Source organism: Dasypus novemcinctus, chromosome 10 (genome assembly GCF_030445035.2).
Source record: "Dasypus novemcinctus isolate mDasNov1 chromosome 10, mDasNov1.1.hap2, whole genome shotgun sequence".
Taxonomy (NCBI): domain Eukaryota; kingdom Metazoa; phylum Chordata; class Mammalia; order Cingulata; family Dasypodidae; genus Dasypus; species Dasypus novemcinctus.
Window position 1 is genome coordinate 104,567,890 of NC_080682.1, and position 24,804 is coordinate 104,592,693.

At 41.4% G+C, this 24,804-nt stretch overlaps 2 protein-coding genes across 2 annotated transcripts in view; one reads left to right on the forward strand and one right to left on the reverse strand.

Moving 5' to 3' along the window:
- Positions 1-14,524: 14,524 nt before the first annotated feature.
- Positions 14,525-17,720, reverse strand: COA4 (cytochrome c oxidase assembly factor 4 homolog). The gene is made up of 2 exons (XM_058305930.2): positions 17,631-17,720; positions 14,525-15,595 (listed from the first exon to the last, which is right to left on the reverse strand). Exons 1-2 carry the CDS (start codon positions 17,664-17,666, stop codon positions 15,323-15,325), a joined length of 309 nt encoding a protein of 102 aa, XP_058161913.1. The 5' UTR covers positions 17,667-17,720; the 3' UTR covers positions 14,525-15,322.
- A 232-nt stretch (positions 17,721-17,952) lies between these two features.
- Positions 17,953-24,804, forward strand: part of PAAF1 (proteasomal ATPase associated factor 1) — a 103,792-nt gene continuing 96,940 nt past the window's right edge. The window contains exons 1-3 of the mRNA XM_004467346.5: positions 17,953-18,057; positions 19,880-19,920; positions 24,328-24,431. Of these exons, the coding sequence (XP_004467403.2) occupies positions 17,978-18,057; positions 19,880-19,920; positions 24,328-24,431 (225 nt within the window). The 5' untranslated portion in view covers positions 17,953-17,977. The remainder of the gene's footprint in view (positions 18,058-19,879; positions 19,921-24,327; positions 24,432-24,804) is intronic.

Sequence of the window (24,804 nt, forward strand, 5' to 3'; positions counted from 1 at the left end):
TCGAAAGAAAATGATTAAAGAGATAAAGATATTAAGAAGACACTGGGTGAACATAAAGAACAATTTGAAAGCCTGCAAATAAAAGTAACAAACCTTATGGAAATGAAAGACAGAATGGATGAGATTAAAAGTAACATTGTGGCTCAAGCGATTGGGCTTCCACCTATATCATAGTAGATCCCGGGCTCAGTTGCCAGTGCCTCCTGGAGAAGGTGAGCTGGCACAATGGGCAGGTGTGGTGAGCTGACGCAACAGATGATGTAACAAAGAGACAGAAAGAGGAAAGACAATGAAATACAAACTAGGGAGCTGAGGTGGCTCAAGTGATTGAGTGCCTCTCTCCCACAAGGAAGAACCCAGGTTTGGTTCCCAGTGTCTCCTAAAGAAAGGACAAGCAGACACAGAAAGCACACAGCAAATGGACACAGAGAGCAGACAGCAGCAACTGCTAACAGTTGCGGGGGGGGGGGGGGGGCCGGGAATAAATTAAAAAAAATACATTAGAGGCACATAAGAGCAGATTTGAATTGCTCGAAAACAGAATTAGTGATTTTGAAGACAAGATGTGAACTGGAAAAGATAGGAAAACAGAAAGAGAATGGAAAAAATGGAAAAGGGTCTCAGGGAATTGAATGATAACATGAAATGCAAAATCATACATGTTATCAGTGTCCAAGAAGAAGAAAATGGAAAAGGGGCAGAATATATTTGAGGGAATAATGATTGAAAATTTCCCTACCCTAATGAAAGACATAAACATCAATATCCAAGAAGGATAATGCACCCCAAACAGAATAAACACAAATAGACCTACACTGAGACACCTACTATTCAGAATGACAAATATCAGACTTAAAAGATTTTGAAAGCAGCAAGAGAAAAACAAAGCATCACATACAAAGGAAACTCGATTAAGTGCTGACCTCTCATCAGAAACCATGGAGGTGAGAAGAAAGTGGTCTGATGTATTTAAGGTACTGAAAGAGAAAAACTGCCAGCCAAGAATTCTGGATCTGGCAAAACTGTCCTTGAAAAATGAAGGTGAGTTCAAAGTTTTCACAGGCAAACAAAAACTGATAGAATATGTTATCAAAAGATCAGAATTCAAGAGATACTAAAGGAAGAGCTGCAAATGAAAGGAAAAAACAAGGGTGAGAGACTTAGAGAAGAGTGTAGAAATGAAGATTATTAGGAAGGGTAAATTAAAGGGTAAAAAGACCAATAATAGTATTATATGACAACAGAAAGCCAAAGGGTAAAATGGATCAAGTAAGTAATGCCTTTACAATAATAACATTGAATGTTAATGGCTTGAACTCCCCAATAAAATGACATAGGGAAGCAGATGTGGCTCAAGTGAGATCCCTGATTCGGTTCCCAGTGCCTCCTATAGAAGATAGTGAGCTGGCACGATGGGCAGGTGCAGCAAACTGATGCTAAAAGAGACACAACAAAGCAGGGAACGGAGGCGGCTCAAGTGATCAGGGGCCTCCCTCCCACATTGGAGGTCCCAGGTTTGGTTCCCGGTGCCTCCTGAAGAAACAAGGAAGACAAATACAGCAAATGCAAACAACAATGGGGGTGGGGAGAAAATTTTTAAAAAAGACAAACTTTTAGATAGAATGGATAAAAAATATGAGTTAACTGTATGTCTACAAGAGACTCACCTCGGATATAAGGACACAACCAGGTTAAAAGTGAAAGGTTAGAAAAAGATATTCCATGCAAATAGTAACCAGAAAGAACTGGAGTAGTGATACTAATATTGGACAAAATAGATTTTATTGCAAATCTTTTATAAGGGGGAGGAGGGGCAAGGTGGTGGCAGAGTAGGGAGCTCCAAGGGTCAGTCTGTCCTACAGAGCTAAACAGAGCTAGCTAAAGCACCTGTTTGGGGGACCCAGGAGACCAGAAGAGCATCCTGCAACATCCTTGAAACAATGAAAGAAGGAGAATGCCTGTTTACAGTGAAGATTTCTGAGTAAAGCACTCCATGTTATGGAAGCCAGTGCCCATCCTCCACTGTCAGTGCAAACTGTCATAGGAGTTATTCTGCGACTGAAATTGGAAGCTCCATTTTCTGAAATTGGGGGAGGAAGAGATGGTTGGCCACTGACTTCAGCTACTGATTAGTAAATTCTGTTGACTAAAATATAACCCTAGGAACAGCAAGTTTGAACCCATCCAAGTCAGAAAGAGGCCAGTAGCTTCCATTTTAACTCTGCCCCAAGCATGAGGGGAAGTGGAGATGACTGAAAATCACAATGACAGTAGGAACTGACTTCTTTCCACCCAGATAAGATTGCAGCCCTAGCCTAGGCCCCAGCTCCACCTCTGGCAGGGAAGAAGTTGGGGTGGCCTGCACCAGGCTCTCCAGGCAACTGCAGGTGCTATTGGCCAGCACAGACTGGATAGTTGGACATAGGGAGCTCCATCGCTGCCCCCCAGTAGGAAAAAATGAGAGCTATGTTTCCTTGGCCTCCCTGGGCAAGTGCAGGTGCTTTTGGCCTGCATTATCTGGCTGTTCAGCACCTTTGGTTCCCTCTCCACCCCCTCCCCACTCCCCATAGGACAGGAGGGGGCTGGTGTTTCTTCAGCCTCTTAGGGCAACTGCAGGTACTTTTGGCCTCCATGAACTCGACTGTTGGGCTTCTGTGTCTCCACCCACTCACCCCATTGGACAAGAAGAGGGCAGTGTTTCCCCAACCACTCTGGGTAACTGCGGGTGCTTTTGGCCCACGCAAACTGAATAGTCGAACACCTGTAGCTCCATCCCTGCCCCCAAGTAGGATAAGAGGGGAGCTGTGTTTCCTCAGCCTTTCCAGGCAATGGCAGACACTTTCAGCCTGCATGGACTGAAATGTTGGGCACCTGTGGATCCACCTCTACCTGCAATAGGATAGGAGGGGACTTGTATTTCTGAAGCCTCTCCAGACATCAGCAGGCAATTCTGACCAAATGGACTGAGCTGCTGGGCACCAATGGTTCCATTCCCACCCCCTGGCACAGGGCAGAATGTACAGTATTCATTCAGCATCTCAGGATGACTGCGGGCACCTTTGGCGCACAGAGATTAGATTCTTGGGTACTCTGGAGGGTACATCCCCACCCCTGGCAGGGGAGGAAAGGGGCTGGTACTAGGTCAGTAAACCTGGGCAACTGCAGCATTTTGGACACAGATGGCATAGACTGCTGCTCACACCTGCAACTCCATCCACACCCCAGGCAGGGGAGGAAAGGGCATGAAGCTTCATCAGTCTCTCCAGGCAACTACAGATGGTCTTGGCCTCCACGGCTTGGATTACTATATTTGACTGTGGCTCCATCCCTACCCCTGGCAGAGGAGGAAGGTAATCTTCATTGGTTCCTGGGGCAATGTGGGCAGCTTCAGCCTCCACAGCTTACAGTACCAACTACATCCTCAGCTCCTACTACACAACCAGCAAGGGAGAAAGGACAAGAAAACCCTAAGCTAAGAGAGAAATTGCACCCAGAATAAATACATCTAGTAACCAGATGCCAAGACACCAACAAAAAGTTACAATCCATACAAGAAACAGGAAGATATAGCCCAGTCAAAGGAACAAGATAAGCCTCCAGATGACATAAAGGAGTTGAGACAACTAATCATAGATATTCAAACGACTCTCCTTAACAAATTCAATGAAATGACTAAAGAGATTAAGGATATTAATAAGACACTGGGGTGAAGTGGATGTGGTTCAAGTGATTGGGCTCCTGCCTACCACATGGGAGGTCCCTGGTTCAGTTTCTGGTACCTCCTAAAGAAGACAGCGAACAGGCATGATGGGCAGGTATGGCAAGCTGATGCGACAAGAGACACAAGAAGGAAAACATAATGAGAGACACAACAAAGCAGGGAATGGAAGTTCCCAGTGCCTCCTAATGAGGATGATCAAGACAGCTTGCTGGGGAAGCGGATGTGGCTCAAGTGATAGGGCTTCCACCTACCATACAGGAGGACCCAGATCAGAAGAGAAAGCATGCCTGCATGGCGAGCCAGTGCCCATGTGATGAGCTGAGTGCCTGTGTGGCAACCTGAGTGCCCACACAGGTACCCACATGGTGAGCCAAGTGCCCGTGCAAGTGCCCATGTGGTGAGCCAGTGCCTGCGTGACAATCCAGTGTCCATTTGGCAAGCTGAGTGCCGTCATGGTGAGCCAGTGCCCACATGGTGAGCTGGTGCCCATGCAAGTGAATCATGTGGCAAGATGATGATGCAACAAAACAAAGTCAAGGTGAAGAGCAGTAGAAACCAGGAACTGAGGTGGCACAGCCAACAGGGAACCTCTCTCCACATTGGGGGTCCCCAAGATCAAATCCTGGTGAATCCTAGAGGAGAAAAAATGAGAAGAGAAGACAAAAAGAGAAATAGATACAGAAAATCACACAGCAAATGGACACAGCAAAAACAGCAGGGTGGGAGGAGGGAAGGGGAAAAAATCTTAAAAAAAAAAAAAGACAGCTTGCTGGTACAATGGGGAGGTGAGGCAAGCTGACACAACAAGATGACACAAGAGACACAAGAAGAAAAACACAATGAGAGATACAACAAAGCAGGGAACAGAAGTGGCTCAAGCAGTTACATGCTCCCTCCCACATTGGAGGTCCTGGCTTCAGTTCCTGGTGCCTCCTAAAGAAACGGGGAAGATGAACAGACACAGCAAATGCAAACAATGAGGGGGTGGGGAGAAATAAATAAATTAATCTTTTAAAAAAAAGACACTGGGAGGGGATTGAATGTGGCTCAAGCAGTTGAGCTCCTACTTCCTACCTGGAATGTCCCGGGTTTGGTCACCAGAGCCTCGTAAAAACAAAAATGCAAACAAGCAAACAAATGAAAAAAAGCAACTCAGGGGAGCTGATGTGTCTTGGTGGTTGAGTGCCAGCTTCCCACATATGAGGTCCAGGTTTGAATCCCTGGCCCCAGTACCTAAAACAAACAAACAGGAAGAAAGAGGAGAAGGAGGAGGAGGAGGAGGAAGCAGCTGTGACTCAAGCAATTGAGTTCCCATTTACCATATGGAGGACCTGGGTTCGATCCACAAGACCTCCTGGTAAAAAGAAAAAAAGGAAAAAAAAGGGGTCCCAGACTTGCACAAAGAGGTGCAAACCCCTGCGTGGCACAGAGAGGCGCAGGCCCCTGCATGGCAAAGCAATGCACCAAAAAGACCATGACGCAATCAGATAGAAAAAAAAAAAAGCAGAAAAAGGAGGAGAAGAAGAAGACAATGATGACACTGGGTGTGCAAAAAGAAGAATTCAAAAGCATACATTGAAAAATAGCAGATTTTATGGGAATGAAAGGCAAAGTAGATGAAATAAAAAATACACTGGAGGTATATAACAGCATTTGAGAAGGCAGAAAAAAGGATTGATGAGCTTAAGACAAGGCCTCTGAAAGTGAACATACAGAGGAACAGGTGAAAAAAAGAATGGGAAAAATTGAACAGGGTCTCAGGAAACTAAATGACAACAAGAGCTGTGTAAACATATGTGTTATGGGTGTCCCTGAAGGAGAAGAGAAGAAATATTTGAAGAAATAATGATAGAAAACTTCTCAACCCTATTAAAGGACATAGATATCTGTGTCCAAGAAGCACAACATTCTGCTATCCAAATAAATTCAAATAGACGAAGTCTAAGGGATATTCTAATCAGAATGTCAAATGACAAAGATAAAGAAAATTCTGAGAGTAGTAGGAGAAAAGGGATACATACAAGGGATTCCTAATAAGATTAAGTGCTGATTACTTATCAGAAACCATGGAGATAAAAAAGGCAGTGGTATGATATATTTAAGAAACTGCAAGAGAAAAACTGTCCACCAAGAATCTTATATCTGGCAAGGTTCTTTTTAAAGTGATGGCAAGTTTAAAATATTCACACATAAACAAACAGAGAGTTTGTAGTCAAGATACCAGCTTTTCAGGAAATACTAAAGGGAGTACTACAGCCTATAAAGAAAAGACAGGAGAGAGAGGCTTGTAAGAGAGTCTAGAAATGAAGATTAAGTCAGTAAAAGTAACTAAAAGTGTACAAAGAGTGGTGAAAATAAAATATGACAGATAAAACCCAAAGGTTAAAAAGGGGTGAAACAAGAACTGCCTCTACAGTAATAATATTGGATGTTAATGGATTAAACTCCCCAATCAAAAGGCAAAGGCTGGTGGAATGGAAATATGAGCCATCTATATGCTGTCTACAAGAGATTCACCTTAGACTCAAAAATACCAATAGATTGAAAATGAAAGGCTGGTAGAAGATATTCCACACATGCAGTAACCAAAATAATAATAATAACAAATAAAAAGCTGGACTAGCTGAATTTATATCATATCAAATAGACTTAAAGCAAAGATGTTATGAGAGACAAGGAAAGACATTATATATTTTTTAAAAGGGGGCAATTCACCAGGAAGAAATAACAATCATAAATGTATATGCAAACTAACAGGATGCCCCAAAGTCCATGAGGTAAACACTGGCAAACCTGAAGGAAAAAATAGATGCTTCTACAATAATAGTTGGAGACTTGAATACACCACTCATCATTGGATAGAACATCTGAGCAGAAGATCAAAGAAACAGAGAGATTGAATAATATGATAAATGGACTAAACACAATAGACTTATACAGAACACCAAAACAGCAGGATATACATTCTTTTCAAGTGCTCATGGATCTTTTCTCCGTGATAGACCATATGTTAGGTCACAAAACAGATCTCAATAAATTCAACAAGATCGAAATTATTCAAAGCACTTTCTCTGATCATAATGGAATAAAGTTGGAAATCAACAAGAGTCAGAAAAAGGGGAAATCACAAATACATGAAATTAAACAACACACTCTTAAATAATCAGTGGGTTAAAGAAGAAATTGTGAAAGAAATCAATAAATATCCCAAGATGAATGAAAATGAGAACATGACATATCCAAACCAATGGAATACAGTGAAGGCAATGCTGAGAGGGAAATTTAAGCCCTCAATGCTTACATGCAAAAAGAATAAACAGCTAAAATTAATGACCTAAGTACAGAGCTGGAGGAACTAGAAAAGGGACAGCAAAATAATCTCAAATCAAGTAGAAGGAATGAAATAGCAAAGATCAGAGAATAAATAAATGAAATTGAGGACAAAATAACAACACAATTAACAAAACCAAAAGTTGGTTCTTCAAGAGGTTTAACAAAATCAAAAAACCCTTAGCTAGACTGACAAAAGAAGAGAGAAGATGAAATAAATACAATAAAAAATGAAAATAGGGACATTACTAGTTACCCCACAGAAATGAGATCATAAGAGGATACTATGAACAACTATACACCAACAAAGTAGATAATGTAAATGAAATGGAAAAATCCCCAGGAATGTATGGAACACCTACACTGACCCTAGAAGAAATAGAAGACCTCGACGAACCACTCACAAGGGTTGAAACAGTTATCTAACAAACTCCCCAAAATGAAAAGCCCAGGACCAGAAGGTTTCACAGGTAGATCCACCAAGCACTCAAAGAAGATTTAATATCAATCTTACTCAAACACTTCCAAAAAATTGAACTAGAAGGGACACTACCCAACTCATTCTATGAAGCCAATATCACCCTAATACCAAAGCCAGATAAAGATATTACAAAAAAAGAAAATTATAGACCCATTTTCACAATGAATATGGATGCAAAAATCATCAAGAAAATACTTGCTAATTGAATCCAACAACACATTAAAAGAATCATCCTTCATGATCAAGTGGGTTTTATACCAGGCATGCAAGTGTTGTTCAGCACAAGAAAATTACACAGCATAATACTCCACATTAATAAATCAAATAAGAAAAATCACATGATCCTATCAATTGACACAGAAAAGGCGTTTGATGAAATACAGCATCCTTTCTTGATAAAAATACTAGAAAAGGTAGGAATTGAAGGAAATTTGTTGAATGTGATAATGGCCATATATGAAAAAACCCTCAGCTAACATTGTACTCAATGGTGAAAGGCCAAAAACATTCCTGTTGAGATCAGGAATAAGACAAAGATACCCACTGTCACCACTATTGTTCAATATAGTGCTAGAGGTTCTACCTAGAGCAATCAGGCAAAAAATAAAAAAATAAAATACAAAAAATATATAAATAAAAGGAATCCAAATCAGAAACGAAGAAGTAAAACTTTTGTTATTCACAGATGATATGATCCTATACCTAGGAAGTCCGAAAAAATCTACAACAAAGCTGCTAGACCTAACAAACTATTTCAGTAGAGTGTTAGGATACAAGATCAATGTGCAAAAATCAGTGGTGTTTCTATACACAAGTAATGCACAGGAGGAAGTCAGGAAAAAAATTCCATTTACAATAGCAACTGTGGTAGTTCGATTGAATTCCAAAAAGAGATATTACATTTGTAAACTGGTTTCTTCCTGTGGGCATAATGCCTCTTTAACTGTATTGAATTCAGAGGTCTTATACTTTATTAAATCAAGATTAGTCTGTATTTTGACCATGTCATTAGGGCATGCATGGTTGTGTCCCTGTCCCCTTGGTGGGCTGTATAAACAAATGCTCAACAAGAGGTGGAAAAAGGGAAAATTCAACAAAATACTTGCAAACTGAATCCAAAAGCACATTAAAAGAATTATACACCATGAACAAGTGGGTTTTATCCCAGGTATGCAATGGCGGTTCAACACAAGAAAATCAATTAGTGTAATAAACCATAAATCGTACGGTCCTCTCAACTGATGCAGAAAAGGCATTTGACAAAATTCAGCACCCTTTCTTGATACAAACACTCCAAAAGATAGGAATAGAATGAAGCTTTCTCAATATAGTAAAGTGCATATATGAAAAATCTACAGCTAGCATTGTACTAAATGATAAAAGTCTGAAAGCTTTTCCACTGAGATCAGGAACTAGACCAGTATGTCCACTGTCACCATTGTTATTCAATATTGTGTTAGATGTTCTAGCTATAGCAATTAGGCTAGATAAAGAAATAAAAGTCACCCAAATAGGAAAGGAAGAAGTAAAACTTGCACTGTTTGTTGCTGATATGATCCTATATCTTGAAATCCTGAAAAACCCACAACAAAGCTACTAGAATTAGTAGACGAGTTCAGCAAAGTTGCAGGATACAAGATTAATACACAAAAATCCATAGCGTTTCTATACACTATGTGAAATCTGAGGAGGAAATCAGAAAAAAAAAATTCCAGGTATAACAGCAACTAAAAAAAATAAAATATATAGGAATAAACTTAACAAAGGACATAAAGGACCTGTATTCAGAAAACTACAAAACATTGCTAAAAGAAACCAAATAAGAGTTACATAAATGGAAGGAAATTCCGTGTTCATAGATTGGAAGACTCTAGTTAAAATATCAATTCTACCCAATCTGATTTACAGATTGAATGCAATTCCAATAAAAATCACAACAGCATTTTTACAGAAATAGAAAAGCCAATAATCAAATTTATTTGGAAGGGTAAGGGGCCCCAAATAGCCAAAAATGTCTTTAAAAAGAATGAAGTTGGAGGACTCTCACTTCCTGACTTTAAAGCATATTACTGAGCTACAGTGGTAAAAGAAAACAATAACAACAACAAAACACACACAAAAAACAACCCAACAGCATTGTACTGGCATAAAGACAAACAGATTGGCCAATGGAACCATCTTGAGAACTAAGAAATAAACCCTCACATCAACTGTCAAGTGATTTTTGACAAGGCTGTTAAGGCCACCCAGCTGGGCCAAAACATTCTATTCAACAAATGGTGCTGGGAGAACTAGATATCCATATCCAAAAGAAAGAAAGGGGATCCTTATACAAAAATTAACTCAAAATGGATCAAGGACCTAAACATAAAAGTGACAACCACAAAACTCCTAGAAGAAAATGTAGGAAAACATCTTCAAGATGTTGTGGTAGGTGGTAGTTTCTTAAATCTTACACCCAAAGCAGGAGCAACAAAAGAAAAAACAGATAAATGATGCCTCCTCAAAATTAAACACTTTTGCCCTTCAGTGAACTTTGTCAAAAGGGTGAAAAAAGGCAGTCAACTCAATGGGAGAAAATATTTGGCAAATATCCAAAAAGGGTTTAATATCCATGATATATAAGGAGATCATACCACTCAACAATAAAAAGACAAACGACCCGATTAAAAAATGGGCAAAAGACTTGAAAACACAATTGTTTAAAGAAAAAATACAAATGGTGAAAAACACATAAAAAAATGTTAAAAAATCACTAGTGATTAGAGAAATCCAAATCAAAACTACAATGAGATATCATTTCACACCTTTGCCTAGCCACATTTAAAAAGTTGGGACACTAAATGTTGGGGAGGATGTGGAAAATAGATACGCTTATTCACTGTTGGTGGGAATGTGGAATGGTACACCCACTGTGGAGGACTATTTGGCAGTTCCTAAGGAAGTTGAATATAGACTTGCCATGCAGTGAGACCCAGCAGTACCATTGCTAAGTATATACCCAGAACTGAGAGCAGTGAAACCAACAAACATCTGCACACCAATGTTCCTAGCAGCATTATTCATGATTGCCAAAAGTTGGAAACAACCCAGGTTTCCATCAACTGATGAATCAAAAAACAAACTGGAGTATATACACACAATGGACTATCATGCAGCAGTAAAAAAAAAATTAAGTTGTAAAGCATATGATAACATGGATGAGACAGGAAGAGATTATGTTGAGTGAAGCAAGCCAAACACAAAAGGACAAATACCATAAGATTGTGCTATTATGAATTAAATATATTATGTAAACTCATGGAATTAATAATTAGAATATAGGTCACCAGAAAATAGAATGAGGGTAGAAAATGGAAAGTTGATGGTTAATCTGTGCAGAATTGGTTGAAAGTGAAGTGAATGGAAATGGTGAGAGTGCACCAAGATGTGTGTGACCAGCAGAGCTATTATAAGGGTAGGACAGTGGTTGAAAGGGAAAGTATATGGGCATTTATACTACTAGAAGGAAAGCTAAAAAATGTAACATGGGACTGTTAACATAGTGAAACCTCATGTAAGATACGAATATGAGTGATATTCCATATATGACTGTTTTTACAAAATATAAATACAAATAAACTAAAGAGAAGGAAAGTGAATAGCAGCTATGTACGTCAGGAGCATAGATTGAGAAGTGATGAATTTTTTGTTTTTTAGAATTATTATCAGTGGAATAATAAAAATGCTTTAAAAATGACTGAAGTGATGAATGTACAACTATGTGATTATACTGACTACCATTATTGTATACTTTGGGTGCATTTATGATTTATTAATATGTATCAATAAAAATGTTAAAAAGAGAGGGAAACGGACTTTGGCCCAGTGGTTAGGGCGTCCGTCTACCACATGGGAGGTCCGCGGTTCAAACCCCGGGCCTCCTTGACCCGTGTGGAGCTGGCCATGCGCAGTGCTGATGCGCGCAAGGAGTGCCGTGCCACGCAAGGGTGTCCCCCGCGTAGCGGAGCCCCACGCGCAAGGAGTGCGCCCGTGAGGAAAGCCGCCCAGCGTGAAAAGAAAGAGCAGCCTGCCCAGGAATGGCGCCGCCCACACTTCCCGTGCCGCTGACGACAACAGAAGCGGACAAAGAAACAAGACGCAGCAAACAGACACCAAGAACAGACAACCAGGGGAGGGGGGGAAGTTAAATAAATAAATAAATCTTAAAAAAAAAAAAAAAGAGAGAGAGAGAAAAGTAGACTACAATTTGAGCATATTTAGGATTTTTAAAAAAAAGTTTTTGTATGGTATGTCCCAGATCTGATCCTACTCATTGATGGATTCTAATGGTTTCATCTTTTTTGCCTGGGCCATCATTTCCTGTTTCTTTGTATGTTTTGTAACTTTTTGTTGAAACATGGACATTTTGATGTTTTAATGTGTTATCACTGGAATTTGTACTCTGAGTCCTCTCTTCCTTAAGCTTCTATCCAACTAGTATAATGACAGCTTTCCTTGAATGTCAGGAAATAATGAAATAACAAAAAGAAGGAAGGAAGGGAGGGAGAGAGAGAGGAAAAGAAACAAAGAAAGAGAAATAAAGACGGAAGGAAAGAAAGGGAAAGAATAAAGAAACCATCTTTCTCAGTCTTTGCAGATTGACCTCTGCCACTGTGATTTCCTTCAGAGCTTATCCATATACTGAGTTTAGAGAATAGCTCCAGGCTAAAGTATAGGGGCCTCTGTAGTCCTTTTTGTGCATCTTTTTGTTTTTTAATGCTTATATCCATCCCCCTGAGATGGCTCCTAGGTGCGTCTGCTAATTGTCTGCTCGCTGTCTGCTTATCTTTAGGAGGCACCAGGAACCCAACGTGGGACCTTCCATGTGGGAGGCAAGCACCCAACTGCTTGAGCCACATCCTTTCCCTTGTGCATTTTCCTTGGGTTTGTGCTTTTGGCCTCAGGATTTACCCTATTTACATGGATATGAATGCCCCCTCTTCCCTGGGAAGCAGTTTCCTTACTGTCCCAGGTACTGCACTGTATGTCCTAGTCAGCAACCCTTCACCCCAGGCAGCCACTACTTGACTCATCTCTCTAAGTGTTCTGTAGGAGATTTCTATGTGCTGCCTTCTACATGCAGGGTAAGTTTGGTACAAATCTTTCAGAACAAAAATTGGCCAGACACATATACTCCCAGTAAGCACAAGAGGGTTTCTTTGCTTACTTAGAACCAAGCCAGGGATCTTTACAGGAAGCACTGCCAACTCCAAGTGGAGCCAGTGCAGGGGATGAGGAAACTGACAGCCAGGGTACCAGATCCTCCCACTTTTAAGTGGCCTTTCTGTTGAGATAGTGCTTGACCTGTTACTGCAATCATTTGATTTCTGGAGTGTTGAGACAGATCTGTTTGCCAGTTTTTGCTGGTTGGTCAAAGTTTTTGTGGAGGGATGGAGCCTTGAAGCTTCTCTCACTTTGCCATCTTGATAGATATTATTTCTATTTTAATTACACAAATTAACACATACTTTCCAGTTGCAGAAGATTAGTATAAGGAAGTATGGTCCTTATTGATGGAATTCATTGTGACCATTTATTCACTATTATAAACAATGCAATGAACATTATACTTACAGCTTATAAGAATATATCTAGGCGGTGGACTTGGCCCAGTGGTTGGGGCATCCGTCTACCACACAGGAGGTCCTCGGTTCAAACCCTGGGCCGAACCCTGGGCCTCCTTGACCTGCGTGGAGCTGGCCCATGCACAGTGCTGATGTTCACAAGGAGTGCCCTGCCACGCAGGGGTGTCCCCCACGTAGGGGAGCCCCACACGTAAGGGGGGAGCCCCACACGTAAGGAGTGCGCACCGTAAGGAGAGCCGCCCAGCTCAAGAAAGTGCAGCCTGCCCAGGAATGGCGCCGTACACATGGAGAACTGACACAACATGACGCAACAAAAAGAAACAGATTCCCATGCCGCTGACAACAGAAGCGAACAAAGACGACGCAGCAAATAGACACAAAGAACAGACAACCGGGGTGGGGGGGGAAGGGGAGAGAAATAATCTTTAAAATATATATATCTATATATCTATATCTAAGAGGATCCCTGAAAGAATTACTGTTTAAATATTTAAAATACAGATCCTACCTGATTATTGTCTGAAAGCTTCAACAGTGTATGATTATTTCTCCCCATCCCCATTAATACTGTTCCTTATAAATACTGGTCATTTGTCAATAGAATCAGCTAACACTTCTTTGTTTTTAAAATCTGCATGTCTCTTACCAGTGATGTGGAATATATTTACATTTATGTTTGGAGGCATGCTTCTCTGTTCACTTTCCTATTGGGATTTTTGCTGTTCCTTACTGATATCTGGGTCCTATTAATTTTTTTTGGATGGTAATCCTTTGTGTTATATGTTACAAATAGGTAATGTTCACGTCATCTTTAAAGGCTCACCTCGTTTCTCCTCTTTGAGACCTTGGCTGACAGCTCGTCCACCTCACTTGCTCCTTCTAATGACCCACAGCACGGTGCTTACATGGTCCTATCGATTCATCTTTATACTTCTCTTATTTTTTATCTTTCCCTCTTCCCCAAATATCAACACAAAAGTCAAAGTAGATTTTAGGACCTTCTATACTTTGGATTTGGGTTTCTAATATACAGGTGCTCAAGAAATTTTGCTACTGATGTGAGCATTTGATCCTCTTTTCATTTCAGTTGTATGGCATTCTACTCCATAACCTTCAGGGCTAAGCAGGAAGCAACCAAATGGGTAGAGAAGTTCCATGGAAGAAAAATGAAGTTGTGGCAACTCTTATGAACTAGAGAACACAACTCCCTTGAAGACTTTGCAATTCAGGCCCAAGAAATGGTTGTCAAGTGGCAATACAAGCTCTGTATTGACAGGGGACCTCATATTTTTTTAATGTAATATTTTAAAAAATGAATAAAAAAAAATAAGTTTAATAAAAAAAAAAGCTCTGTATTGACAGATATTCCACTTTTCAAAAGATGAAAATCTGTTTTAATGTTAACTATAATTTTCAAGTGTTAGGCCAACATTGTGATTTTTGGGTTGGGAATGTGTTGAGGTCAGACTCTGCGTCTGATGAATTCACAGCCTGGCATATAACAGGTATTCACTGTTTGTTGAATAAAGTTTTCCCACTGTTTGCTTTCTCCCATTAGACTCAATGAAGCATATAGAACAGCTGATGTAACATAAAGGCACTTATGTCATTGTCACAAATGTGTTAGATGTTCCAGTGTTGCTTCATGTCTATCAAACTAGACCCTAAGCAGCATGAAGGCAGAGATCATGTTATTCATCATCTCAGCTTCCAAACGCCTGGCACATAGGAAGGTCTCAGAAATATTTCCTTTTGTTGAATCAATGACTGAATAAATAAAGACCTGATCAGGCAACAAATTTACCTTTAGATGTGAATTTACTTTTAAAATTAAAATATCCATGTAATCAGCTCAGTACTTGTCACACTGACCCAAGTTATGGGGCAGAGGAGCATCCCTTAACATAACTCATTTTACATGGCCGCATTGGTAGAACGAGATGGGTTAGGCTGTGTGGGATGTAACCATGAAAACATGACAGCTCTTTATGAGAGTCCTGTCCAAACTCACAGCCATCTGGCTCTCAATCCCTATCCTAAAGGTTATCCCCAAGTTTTACACTTCTTGGCCTACACTTGCACCATTAAGATTTCTTCTTCTCATGAGGTCTCTGGGTGCTGGTTTCTTCAGGGCCATCCTCTGGGGATAGGTGGCTTGGGATCTCAGTTGTGGGCACTGGTTTCCTTTTTCTTCCTCTGCAACTCCTCCCGCCGCCTCATCTGCTGTTCACTCATGCAGTCCCTGAAGGCCTGTACCTGCGGCTGGCACTGCCGCCAGTCCTGGTGCTGAGCCATGCACTCCTGCACTGCATAGTGGGAAGCAGCACAGCCAGAGCGGGAGATGAGCTGGTCCAGCGGGTCCTCTTCATCCTCCTCCTTCACCTGTTGAGCCCAGGTATGGCGTTTAGGGACTGAGGCTGACATCTTGGGAAGACTCTAGAACATAAAGGAGGCAAGGTTACTCTATTATAAACAGCACTCATCAAACTGCAGTCATAGACTGTGTTTGTCTCTGCTAGGAGACTGTATACTTTGAGGACAGCTAGTGGGCCTGATTCTCCTCGGTGCATCTAGCCCTGCCCAGCACTAGGCCTGACAGAAAGCAGGTCTGCAAAATGGTTTGAACTGAACTGAGATAAGGTACGTGAGAACATTTAACATGGCAAATGGTACTAGATTTACTCAAAGGATTTTACTAATGGAATATGAACTAGGTGAGGTCACCTTGTTGGAGAAGCCATCTCTGAACTACCCCAAAAGAATTAATCTCTCTTCTTTTTTCCTATAACCTTTTTATATGCCTGGAGAAGAACAGGGTTTAACATTTAAGATGGTACCTATAAATATGGGTAGGATTTGATACATGGGAGGAATGGACAGCACGGAGGGACCAGAGCAAAAGATGAGAATGGGGGAAAGTGATGTGGCTCAAGCGATTGAACTCCCACCTACAACATGGGAGATTCCTGGTGCCTCCTAAAGAAGAGAGTGAGATGGTGTGATGGGCAGATGTGGCAAGCTGATGCAACAAGAGACACAAGAAGAAAAACACAATAGAGACACAACAAAGCAGGGAACAGAGGTGGCTCAAGCGATTAGGTGCCTCCCTCCCATACTGGAGGTTCTAGGTTTGGTTCCCAGTGCCTCCTAAAGAAACAAGGAAGACAAACAGATACAGCAAGTGCAAACAATGTGGGGGAGGGGAGAAATAAATAAAATAAATCTTATTAAAAGAAAAAGAAAAACAGATAAGTCTGGGAGGTGAGAAAGCTTTGTCCTCTATACAGAAATGTGAGGTGTATTTGCCCAGACTATCTTCTCATGATCACCTGCTTCAGCATAATCAGCAGAAGGTGGCATACAGAACGAACTTTAGAAGGACTGAAGAGAAATGACATCAGCCTTGGTACAATTTCACCAGGAAGGGCTATAAAGGAGCTAGGAATCCTTAATACTTTTCCTGTGTCTCTCCTTCACTGAACAAATGATCACTGAGTGCTTATATTACCAGCACTATGCTGGAGCTGAGGATCAGAAGTGACCAAGACAGCTCCTGCCTTCATGGAGTTTATAAAGTAGACAAACCAAAAGTTCCCTATGCATTGTGTCCAGAGAGCTAAGACTGGGAACAGAACACAGAGGGGTACCTATTCCAAACAAAGGCAGGAATAGGCAATGAAGACTTCCTGTAGGAAGCGATTTCTAAGCTGAGACTTGGAGGGATAAATTGCCTTGAAGGCTTGAATGAATTACGCAGGGCTGGGGAGGAAGAATATTCCTGGCCAAGGAAAGAGCAGATTCAGGCTAGGGATTGGAAACTGATTCAACACGAGAGAAAGTTCATTTTAAATGGCGTATAAAGTATGAGGAGAACAGGCAACAAAAAAACTGGAAAGCTGCAAAGTGCCTGATTATGGCAAGGCCTTGCAGACCTTATAAAGGGACTTAAAGAGTTTTCATCCAGAGGTCAATGGGGAATTCACAAGAGGCGTTAAGCACTCTATGGCCTTACACAAAACTATATAATTTTAAGAGGGGTTTGGGAGGAAATGGGCTTTGAATACAGATTTGGATCGGAAATCCAGCCTTGTCAGACTCAACTGGGTCAGGGGAGGAAGGTGCCCTGGACCCTAAACCAAGAAAGAGATCTGGGTTTAAATCCTAAATACATGCCTTACGATATAACTTTTTAAAAGATGTTTCCTCATTAATATTTTACTGCAGAATTAAAGTGAATATTAATATGATAATGAATGAAAAAATGTACGCACTACAATAGGGACTCAGTTAGATGCTACCATACTTTGCCCCCACCAGTCCCGACCTCAGCGCCCCAGGAGTAAAATGAGGAAGACCCTTGTTCAGAGATCAGGGCAGGTTAGATAGTCGGCAGCTGGATAGTGCAGACCAGTTTGGAATAGGAAGGCGCAGAAAGGAAGGGAAAGCAGAATAATCCAAGTGACCGAGTAACCTGAGGCTCCCCTTCCACTTTAAGGAGAGGACGCATGCGCAGGCGGCTGCCGTTACTCCGCGCACGTCTCCCAGAGCAAGGATGCGGCAAACCCTGCTCACCCGGCAGGCGCGGGGAGAAGACCCGAACGCGCACTCCTCTGCAGCGGCAAAGGCTCAGCAGCAGCGGCCCAGGCAGCAGTTGGAATTCTTCCTTTTCTCCCCCCAGGAAACAGCCCCTCCTTGAAGGGCTCCCGCGGCAAGGTAGGGCGCCGCTCACTTTAATTGGTGGACTCTCAGCGGAGATCCCGCCCTCTACCTGGGCCTCAGCCAGTCCCAGGGAGCCACTTCCGGTAAAGAGCGGAGTGGATGAAAGAGGCGAACTTGTGGGGCGGGGTCAAGATGGCGGCGCCTTTGAGACTTCAGAGCGACTGGGCTCAAGCCCTCAGGTGAATCCCGGCGCAGCACGCGGTGGGAGGAGGGGAGAGCGGATGCTGCCTTTGCGTCAAGGACAGCCATGCCAGGTGCACCGTATCCATGCTGGTTACCTCATTGCTGTTGCGAGAGCTGGAGGGCAGTGGATCTAGAAAAGAGATGTCTCAAATCTACAGTCATTGATTTTCATTCCCCGAAGAGCTGTCCTGAGGCCACAGGAACAGATAAGCGCTGTGTGACTCCAGCGCCAGAACTAGAAACACTGAGTTGGAGAAAAGAGGACAACTGGGAGGCAGGAAGACTTTTGACCCAGTAGTCATTTTAGCAAAAATTTATTGGTCATCAACTATTTGCAGAAGACCCAGTACCCAACGCCACGTGGATTCTTTGTATCCTAGCGCTATATTAGGTATACTGGACAATTCTATGAAGGAGACGGTGTAACACCTACAGTGTCCAGGCCCTGTACTAGATTCTAGGTGAAGTTCAGAGGTGTACTCTGAATTTAATGGGTGGTTCTTGCCCTCAAGAAGCTAACGATGTAATTTAGGGAGCAGTTAATTCATAGCAAACCGTTCGTTTAACATACATTTATTGATCATTTACTAGGCCCCACAATGTTATTCTAGGCACTGGGATGAGTTGATAGTGCAATAAATGGTAACTATTGCCTCAAGAAACTGACAATGTAATTGGGAATATACAGCAAATCATTCATTCATTTAACATTTATTGGTCATCTATTATATGCCAGTTATTGTTCTAGGCACCAGAATTGGTATAGTAGTTTGATAAATGGCAACTGTTATTACTGCTAGGGGTTATCAAATCGGAATAAAGATGAAGATGAATGAAACATACTTACACCTTTCTAGGTGGAGTAAAATAAAATACAGATTACTTAGTACGTCACAGATTGTGTGGTAAGTAATAAAGGAAGAACACTGACATTTATTTAGTGCTACTGTGAGCTTATGGAAAAATGCTGAATCAGAATCTGAGGAGTAACTTGCCCAATATCATGCAGCTAATAGGTAATAGAGGGCTGCTGTCAGCCTAGGTCTTTCTTTCTTAAAAGCCTAGGCCCTTTCCACTTAAAAACTGAAAGTGTAAGGTAAAGAGATCAGGATTTGGATGATTGTAGAGGTGCATTCAAAACATAAAAAGCCAGGTGCAGTGGATGTGCCCCAATGATGGAAGAGGTTGTTGATGTGGGAGGGGTGGAAAGGGTGGGTGGGGGTATGTGGGGATGTCATATTTTTTGAATACCATTTAAAAGAAAATAAAGAATAAAAAAACAAACAAACATAAAAGCCAGTGTGAGACAGTGGAAAGGGCACAAACCTTGTGTACTAGCACCAGGTCTCAGTTCCTACTTCATTGCTAGGTGACCTTGAGCAAGTCATTTCTCTCTGAGCTTCAGTTTTCTGTCTTTAACATGGGGATATTAAAAGGTATCTTGTTCTGTTGTTGTAAAGACTAATGATGCTATAAGCCGAGGGCCTAGCAGAGGGCCTGGCTTAACCCCAATAAGTAATCTAAATATAAAGTAACTTGATTTTCAAAGCTGTGCAGCAATGAAGAGGTAATTAACTCCCTATCAATTATTTGGACATTCATTTAAAGGTTAAATTTTAATCAGTGAATATCTATTCATTAAATACTTAATCCATAAATATTCCTTCAACAAATAATGTTCCACCATCTAAGAAAAATTTGTGTCGTACTAGATCATGTCTAAGTACCGACCTGGATATATGACCTTTTTCCCTCTGCAGCAACACCATCCTTTTCAACTTTGGGTGAACCTAATTAGGCTTTTGTGTCTCTTCATAGGAAGGATGAAGGGGAGGCTTGGCTGAGCTGTCATCCCCCAGGTAACGTGCATAAATCTTTGTGCCCTCCTTTTGGAGAAGAATGTACTACCCTAGACAAGAGTTTCCTACTTTCTCCTGGCCCATCCTGCTTGTGCAATACTGATAGTTCTCAGACGTGCTTGACCAGTTTGTGCTATACTGAGTGGTTTAGATTAGATATATTAAATCATCAGCATAAAGATATTTGCCTAGGGAAGCAGATGTGACTCAAGAAACTGAGCCCCTGCCTACCACAAGGAGGCCCCGGGCTTGGTTCCTGGTGTCTCCTAAAGATGACGAGCAAGACAACAAGCTGACACAATGGACTGGCGCAGTAAGCTGATGCAACAAAGACACACAAGGAGGAAAATACATTGAGAGACACAAAGCAGGGAGTAGAGGTGGCCCAAGTGATTAGGCACCTCCCTCCAATATGGGAGGACACAGGTTCAGTTCCAGTGCCTCCAAAAAAGAAGATGAGCCCACAATGAAAAGGCATAGCAAGTACAAACATAAGGGCTGGGAGGGGGAGGGTGTAATAAATTAATAAATATTTTTTAAAAAATAGATCTTTTTCTTGCTTTGAAAGTAGATGAGACTGCCCAGGAAGCATGCAAAAGAGAGGGAAAAATAGACCCATGACAAGGCCCTGGGAAAAGGCTATTTAAGAGAAAACAGTTCATCAGTTGTAAAAAATGTACCACACTGAGGTTTCTTGTTAATGTGGGAAGGTGTGGGAGGGGGAGGAAATGGGGCATATGGAAATCCCTTATATTTTTATGTAACATTTATGTAATCTAAAGCTTCTATAAAAAAAAATACCAGATAATACAGCAGAACAGACTGAGATGTGATAATCAGAGATAAAAGAACATGGAATATATGGTACTGTGGAGTTGTAGGGAGGTATAAGGAAATATCCACCAGTGGAAGATTGTTTTTAAAGATGGGAAATAATAGAAGAAAGCCATTAAAAATATAGGTTGAAGGCAGAAGAGAGGACTAACTAAGAGATTGAATTAAATCTAAGAGACTAGGATGAAAGATGATAAGGGAAAGTGCCAGTGTAGGTAAATGTGTGGGCATGGACATGAAAGTTTGAGAATGTCATATAGCCTTCATTTTTTGTGAAACTGGAGATAGTGTCAGTTGCTAAGGAAGAGGGCGGGGTTTTTTTTGTTTTGTTTTGCTTTTTTTAGAACAACTTTATTGATATAAAAATCACATGTCACAAAGTTTTCCAGGGAAGTGGATGTGGCTCAAGTTATTGGGTTCCTGTTTACCATATGGAGGGTCCCAGGTTTGATTTCTAGGCCCTCCTGGGGAAAAGCAGGCTGGCCTGTGCAGCATGGAATGCTGGCTGGCTCACGTGGTGCAGAGAGCCTGCACAAGATGACACACACACACAAAAAAAGAGACAGAAGCAACAAAAACTAGGGAGCTAAGGTAGCTCGGGTGATCGAGTGCCTCTCTCCCACATTGGAAGGTTCTGGGATTGGTTCCTGGTGCCTCCTAAAGAGAAGTCTGGAAGTGAAGACAGAAGAATGCGCGGAATTGGATACAGAGCAGACAAATGCAAGGAGCAAGGGAGGGGGAATAAATCTTAAAAAAAAAGATTTCCATTTAAAAGTATATAATTCATTGGATTTTAGTATATTCAGAGTTTTACATCCATCACTACTAATTCCAGAACATTTCATCATCCCAAAAAGAAACCCCATATCTAATAGCTGTCACTATCCCCTTGCCCCTGGCAATCACTAACCTACTGTTTGCCTATTCTGGATATCTCATATAAATGGAGTCATACAATATATGGCCTTTTGTGTCTGGCTTATATTTAGCATAATGTTTTCAAGTTTAATCCATGTTGTAGCACTTATTATTACTTAATTCCTTTTTATGGCTGAATAGTCTGTTGTGGAAGCGGACTTGGCCCAGCGGTTAGGGCGTCCATCTACCACATGGGAGGTCCACGGTTCAAACCCCGGGCCTCCTTGACCTGTGTGGAGCTGGCTCACGTGCAGCACTGATGCGTGCAAGGAGTGCCTTGCCACACAGGGCCACGCACAGTGCTGGTGCGTGCAGGGAGTGCCGTGCCACGCAGGGGTGTCCCCCACGTAGGGGAGCCCCACGTGCAAGGAGTGCGCCCTGTAAGGAGAGCCACCCAGCAGGAAAGAAAGTGCAGACTGCCCAGGAATGGCGCCGCCCACACGGAGAGCTAACACAACAAGATGATGCAGCAAAAAGTGACACAGATTCCTGTGCTACCGACAACAACAGACGTGGACGAAGAAGACACAGCAAATATACACAGAGAACAGACAACTGGGGTTGCGGGGGGGAAGGGGAGAGAAATAAATAGAAATAAATCTTAAAAAAAATAGTCTATTGTATGGATACACATTTTATTTCTCTATCTATTGGTAGATATTTGAGGTCTTTTTTTTTAACATTAAAAAAAATTTATTTCTCTCCCCATCCCTCCCTCCCCTGTCGTTTACTCTCTGTGTCCACTCTTCTGTGTATTCTTCTGTGTCTGCTTGCATTCTTGTCAGTGGCACTGGGAATCTGTCTCTTTTTATTGCATCATCTTACTGTTCAGCTCTCTGTGTGTACAGCACCATTCCTGGGTGGGCTGCACATTTTTTTGTGCGTGGTGGCTCTCCTTGCAGGGTGCACTCCTTGGCACGTGGGGCTCCTCTATGTGGGGGCACTCCTTGCACACGTCAGCACTGTGTGTGGGCCAGCTCACCTCATGGGTCAGGAGGCCCTGGGTTTGAACCCTGAACCTCCTATGTGGAAGATGGATGCTCCATCAGTTGAGCCAAATCTGCTTCCCAACATTTGAGTTCTTTTCACTTTTGGTTATTGTGGAGGAAGGTGGTTTTGATGACAGGATAGGTGGTATGAGAACTGGTTGCTATGGAGACTGTGAGGAGCAATGGGACTGCAAATCTGTGCTGAGTTTGGAAACATGAATTTGTAGTGGTAACAGTCTGCACAGTTATGCCCTTTCCTGTAGCAGCATTCAGTAGCCTGTGTAAGGGAACATAGAAGGTAAGTAGTTGGATGAGACCACTTCTATTGTATAGTCAAAAATCCAAGACAAATCCAAAAATCATTTTAGTGTCTTGACAAATGTGAAGAGCTCATTGTGGGCACTGAGAGAAGAATTGTTGAAATGATGTACTCTGGGCGCCAGACTTCATAGGGAAGTTGATAAAGCCAGGAGGGAATTGTGGAGAGGGACAAAAAGAAGAGTTCTCTCAATCTCGTTTTTGTGCATCTCTTTAAACTAGTGTTTCATCCAGATTCCCTGATGAAAGCTCCACTACATTTTCTCTCGTTCAAATTTCTGCCCTAGGTTGTGAGTTCTCCATGATTTCCTTCAGCTACCTTTTCCATGACTGCAGTAATCAAGCTGGTATATTGATTGATGCTTCCTTTCCCCTTGCTCTTTCTGATTTTATTTTTGACATGCCTTTCCCTGACATAGAGTTTCCTTTCCTTTCTCTTCTGCCTAAACCAGGTCCTATCTCTCTTTGAAGGACCTGCTCAAGTGAATGTGCTCTAGAAAGCCCTCCCACTCTGTGTGAATCCATAATGGTATCTACTTCATCTTACTCTCAGAACTTCAGTTTGGAGCCACAGTAATTTACTGAATAACTTGTTTGAGTTAAGCATCCTGCTAGTTCCTGAACTCAAGGAACAATCTAGTGGGGAAGTCAGACCTGTAAACAGTGTGTTATGGTTCTGTATATAGAGGGTATTGTAGAAGAAGAAAAAGCTTTAACTGCATTCTACCTTCTGCATATGCTTATGTGTAGGATAATATCTTACTTAGCTCACATAAATGCAAAAGCAATGTTCTACTTTTGCAAATTTTCCAAATTACTGAAGTTTAACTTTACTATGTATATGTTTGCTTATTAAGGATGAAGTGCATATATGCATATTGATTTACCTTTCTTCATGGAGGAATCCCATTTCACCTCCAATAAAAACTGATGTGGAGATAGCTTTAATAGTTCTCTCAACAAATACTGTATCATATCTCTAGATTTTTGTCCCTCCCTAGCTTTAAGCCCTTGAGTATAATCTAGCCCAGATTAGGTTTGCCTAGTCTAGTCCTCTTTTCATTTCACCTCATTTTTTGTTTTATACCCACTTAAAAAAATTGAGGTGAAATTCATATAACATAAAATTAATCATTTTAAATTGAACAGTTCAGTGGCATTTGGTGCAGTTGCAGTATTGTGCAATCACCAAGTCTATCTAGTTCCACACCTTACTTTTAGCATAGGTACCTGTTTTTCTTCCATGGACCAATTTCCTTCAATCTACACAAATGCCTGAATAGGGGTCTTCAGTGAGAAAAATGTTAAATTCTTATATTTTGAGACTTGCTTCTTTTGTGTTATATAGGAAAACCGACTTTGTATGGCAGCCTAACTTGTCAAGGAATTGGCCTAGATGGCATCCCAGAAGTTACGGCTTCAGAAGGGTTTATTGTGAATGAAATAAACAAGGTGGGTTTTTACGTCTTCCATGTAGCACTGTATTAAAAACTATGGTAGTACCCATGTATCTATTTTAAATATTTGTACTGTTATCTGCATATCTGTGTCAGCTCCATTTCATTTGGCCAGTAATCATAGTTTTGATATCTTACAAGGTCAAGAGTTTTTCTCTTATAATTACATATACTTTATTTATAATGCATATATACATGAACGGTAGTCTATACACACCCATGTACGTATTTTTTTTTTTTAAGATTTATTTTTATTTCTTTCTTTCCTCTTCCCCCCACTCCTGGTTGTCTGCTCTGTGTCCATTCGCTGTGTGTTCTTTTGTGTCCACTTGCATACTTGTCAGGTGGCACTGGGAATCTGTGTCTCT

Excerpts from the sequence above, each read along its gene's own strand:
- COA4 (XM_058305930.2), bottom strand. The coding sequence starts at position 17,666 with ATGCGTCCTCTCCTTAAAGTGGAAGGGGAGCCTCAG. Across the intron at positions 15,596-17,630 it reads AAGTGGAAGGGGAGCCTCAG|AGTCTTCCCAAGATGTCAGC; the intron begins GTTACTCGGTCA and ends TTTATGTTCTAG.